Source organism: Dufourea novaeangliae, unplaced genomic scaffold, assembly GCF_001272555.1.
Source record: "Dufourea novaeangliae isolate 0120121106 unplaced genomic scaffold, ASM127255v1 scaffold64, whole genome shotgun sequence".
Lineage (NCBI taxonomy): Eukaryota > Metazoa > Arthropoda > Insecta > Hymenoptera > Halictidae > Dufourea > Dufourea novaeangliae.
Genome location: NW_015373954.1, coordinates 238,703 through 243,015, shown reverse-complemented (window position 1 = coordinate 243,015; position 4,313 = coordinate 238,703). Strand labels below are relative to the sequence as shown.

At 39.8% G+C, this 4,313-nt stretch overlaps 1 protein-coding gene across 1 annotated transcript; it reads right to left on the bottom strand.

The window, feature by feature from the left end:
* Positions 1 to 1,544: 1,544 nt before the first annotated feature.
* LOC107186194 (high mobility group nucleosome-binding domain-containing protein 5-like) lies at positions 1,545 to 3,934 on the bottom strand. Its single transcript, XM_015574016.1, has 4 exons — positions 3,924 to 3,934; positions 3,237 to 3,834; positions 2,425 to 2,658; positions 1,545 to 1,892 (listed from the first exon to the last, which is right to left on the bottom strand). Exons 1-4 carry the CDS (start codon positions 3,932 to 3,934, stop codon positions 1,545 to 1,547), a joined length of 1,191 nt encoding a protein of 396 aa, XP_015429502.1.
* Between the last annotated feature and the right edge of the window lie 379 nt (positions 3,935 to 4,313).

Here is a 4,313-nt window from a genome sequence, read left to right as displayed (position 1 = left end):
AATCGGTGGAATACTGTACTATGAATGTATTTATGAAAAACTGTTTATATCCGATCGCTCTACAAGCACTAAATTTAACTAAAGCGTCGTCGAGATCGACAGTACTTACATTTAACAAGAATTGATAATTTTTTCGATCTAAAACGTTCGAGAAGCCAATTTTAGATTTCCGGTCCCGTCCAGATTCTTGACTTAGAAGATCAGGCCGCTAAAAATTAACGTCAAGCCCTCTTTACCCCTGAAGCATGATTTTTCCAACAATTTTGCGGTGACCCACGGTTGCGCCAATTGCCACGAAATGCCCGTGTCTTGTTTAAAGCTTCCCGTCCGTTCTGTGTCGCAGATGATACCGACCTTCCTTGCACGGTGCAGTTCCGCGTAGACGGCCATTTTTTACAAACCCACGCGTCTGTTCTCATAGAGGGAAACGGGCGTAAATAAGGAAGCAAAAGGGGGGTGTGGCGAACTTTAACAAATGAATTTCACCGGCTAGATCGCGGCTTACGTATGTAGGGTATGTCTGTCAGGGCCGAAGGGGGAGGGGTAGGAGGGTTAATGAAATTGTATTTTGCGCGCTAGCTTCACTGCGACCACCGGAAACGGGCGATGCTGTTCAACAAGTTCGAGTGTTTTGTTTATTATAACAAGTAACAATATCTCTATAATTATAGCGTAGTAACAATATATAAAAAAAACAGCGTGCGTATAAACAATGATATTACAATCCTATTTACAAGAATACTGGTTATAGTGGCGAGTTGTCGCCTGTACTGGGTATTTGTAGCTGAGGTACAACGGAGGGAAAGTAATTGTACAGAAAAAAAAATTAATTGGAAAGTTTTAATAATATTTACCCTAGAAAAATTGTATTTGAAAGTGGCGGACTGGCATATTTGACTGGACATTTGAATCAGTTGTACTTCGTGTCAATTCTCTAGAATAAGAAGTATTCCACGAAATGACTGTGACCTACTTGTTTCAACTTACTTTTGGATGTCAAATTTAGAGTCATTTGCCTCATGTTTGTATTATTAATTACTAGCGTATTGTATTGTATGCTAATTTTACTTTTATAGCACAAAATCAATATATTAGTTAGGTAAAAGTTCTGAAACACATCCTCGCCATCTTGGATTCATTCTAATGTACGGAAACGTCAGAATTTTTCCGACAGATTTAATTGTTCTGAAAACACCGTCTTTGCTACTAGTTATCAATTATTGAGGCCAATTATATAACTGTTAATTGTAAGTGATATTAACAATTGTAACCATAGTCATCATCCTCAGTGCCCATAATTACATTGAAAAGTCTTGTCTAACAAATTCTAAATTAACGTTCCACACTTTGACAAACTTTAGATGATTAATCAAAGAATTAGTTTTTTATTATCAAACTAACTAGTTTATGAAGAATACACTAACACTTTAAAAAAAAATCAAACCTTCATTAACAAATTGATCTGCCATTACACTAGTGTCATTTGAAATACTGTCATTCGAAATAGTCTCGTTTCAAATAGTGTCAACCAATACAGAAAAAAATCAATGGGACTTGTCACCGTTTTTACCAGCACTTCCGTCATCGCCGTTCTTATAAGACCAATTCTTCCCCTGTTGGTTATCTTTCTTCTCCCCGTGCATGGTCTTGTGATCGTGATACTTGCCCTGACCCTCGCTCGTCTTATGACCTTTGTCTTCGTGGTATTGCTTACCTTTCTCGTATTTGGACTCCTTACCATACTTATCCACGTTGTCCTCGTTGTCGTGATGACTCATCTTCTCACTGCCGCCCTTCGTCATCTTGTGATCCTGATAAAACTCCCCGTCGTTCTCCGTCTCGCTGTCCTCGTTGAACTCGTCGAAGAACTCTGTACGCTTCTCGAACTCGTCCTGAGGACAGGTGTCCGTGTTCAGAGGTTGGTTAGCGATTTTTTAAAATGTCAAACTGGTTCAGAAACTGAAATGATATCTCTCAATCTTTAATATAATGTGCACCAATAGTTGCTGTGAAATTCTGTATTCGTTTCGAAATAATTCAAATATCTAACCTATTTTAACAATATTTATTATTTATTCCGATCATCCTTCGTTATTTTCGCTAAAGAGAGGATTGGAAAGATATTCTGAATCTAAAATGTATTGCTATCATATTGGAACTATAGTGAATTATTCATTGGTACACCTAATATGAAATTTTTAGTTTCTAAATCTAGAATCTAAAACAGTGTTAATAGAATTTAAATGGATATGTTATGGAACTGAGAACTCTCAGAAATTTCTAACTTACTCTTCTAAAATTAGAAACCAGTTTTAGTTTCTCTTTTCTATAATAGTCTGTACACTAAACTATTTCGCCAGTGATTAAAAGAAAGGGGTTAACAGATTCAATTCAGACAGACTAATTGGCTCAGCTGAGACTCACCTTTTTGTGCACAGAATGTTCCCCCTTTGTGCTGTAACCCTTTTGGTGTTCACCCTTTTCGTCGAATTCGGTCTTCTTCTCCGACTCCTCGCCCTGTTGATGTTCTTCTAGATAGCCACCCTCCTCATTGTGTTCCTTCTCTTTACCGTCCTTCTCCTCGTAATAATTGTTCTGCCGTTCCTTGTCGTGGTGACCCTTATTGGCTTTCTCGTGCTCGTGCCGGCTCTTGTAGCCCTATGAAAAACATACCAGAACAATTTGTTAATACCTGCGCCGCCGACAGCCGGTTTATTGCCAATAACACTGTCCGAAATCTTATAGAATCTTTCAAAAGTACTGAAACCGTGTATACGTCAAATATACTGAATCAATAAAATTTAAAATACCATTTTACGCACTCCTTAAACATGAGGTAAAAAATTGATTATACCTGTAGAGCATTAATTACTAATTATGAAAAATGAATCCTTTTCATAACAACTGATCCATTTTTACCTAATACTTTTAGTTCTTCTTAACTTGTACAAAAGGTTTCAACACAATTATTCTTGTTCGACTTTTTCTTCTAGGCATCATACACTAGACGTCATCTCGAATAAATAAATGTGTCCCTTGAAAGTCATATTGCTCAACTATCTTTCCACTAAATTTCTCAACAATATACTATATAATTTGTATTTATTCATTATCAAGAACTCAAAACTAGTATTAGAACTTTTAGAATGCTTCTATGATTTCAGACCTTTTAAACAAACAAAATTCGTGATATACACAGGTAATAGCACTACCAGGGATTACAAGTAACGTTCTACCTTCTTCTCTTTTTGACCCTCAGTTTTTTCATGCCCTTCCTGTTTTTCTTCTTTACCACCCTCTTCAAACTCGTCATCGCCTCCACTCCCCTTGCCACCTGCGTCACCACCGTCTCCTGCATTTTCTTTCACGTCTCCCTGACCCTTATGCAAAGATACGTGGGTGCCTTCACCGCGAACATCATCTTTGCTTTCACCGCTATAAGCATCCTGACTATTTCGACTATCTCCACTATTTCCATTCGAACTCTGCTCCTGCTGACTGTACTCCTGACTATGCTGACCATCATTCTGGCTATAATGATCTTCATTCGGCGTCTCGTAAGTCTCATACTTTCCTCCATTTCCCTTCGATCCTCCTTCATCGCTACCAAAACTGGTAGCCTGGGCCACACCATCTACCTCCCCATCAACTTTTTCTTTTACCTCCCCAACGTCCCTCTGTTTCGGTTGGCTCAGCCTGCCTGGAATCCAAGGATTCACAGAGCTAGCTTCAAAGTCCAGAACTGGTGCCAGTGTCGACACGGCTGAAGGATAGAACACTAAGTCACTAGCATGAGAAACTGGTGAAACATGTGGCAGACTGGTAGACGATGGGCTGTTAGAATGTATAGTAACAACCGAAGGTTCGATGTTCTGATAGATGTCTAGCCCCGATGGGGTCACTGGGGACACTTTTGAAGCTACATCTTGGTCATATGAAAAAACAGGTCGATTTCTCTGAAAAAGATATAGGACTGCTGTTTGCCTCCACTTTACCAGTAGGACGCTGTCTGGTGTTCTTCCTCTGGTACAGCTTCCTATTCAAGCTAGATATAGGACTACCTACGGGGGCAATTGACTTCGTGTAGCCATTAGACTCTCCCCCATTACTCTTCGGTGCATTTGGATAATTTCTGTCGTTAGCCTCGCGACTCCTACCCGAGACCGCACCCTCGTCCGTCAACTTTTCCAAACTGCCTTCCTGATTCTCCTTGGTAGTCTGCGACCTGACGAATGGCCTGGGTACAACGTCGTATTTGGCCACCAATCGCCTATGCTTGCCCCTGCCCTCATTGGTCAGCACGGTGTGACCCT

Coding starts and splice junctions, on each gene's coding strand:
- LOC107186194 (XM_015574016.1), bottom strand. Junction 2,659..3,236: donor AGGGTCAAAAAGAGAAGAAG/GTAGAACGTTAC, acceptor TGTTTTTCATAG/GGCTACAAGAGCCGGCACGA. Junction 1,893..2,424: donor AACATTCTGTGCACAAAAAG/GTGAGTCTCAGC, acceptor ACCTGTCCTCAG/GACGAGTTCGAGAAGCGTAC.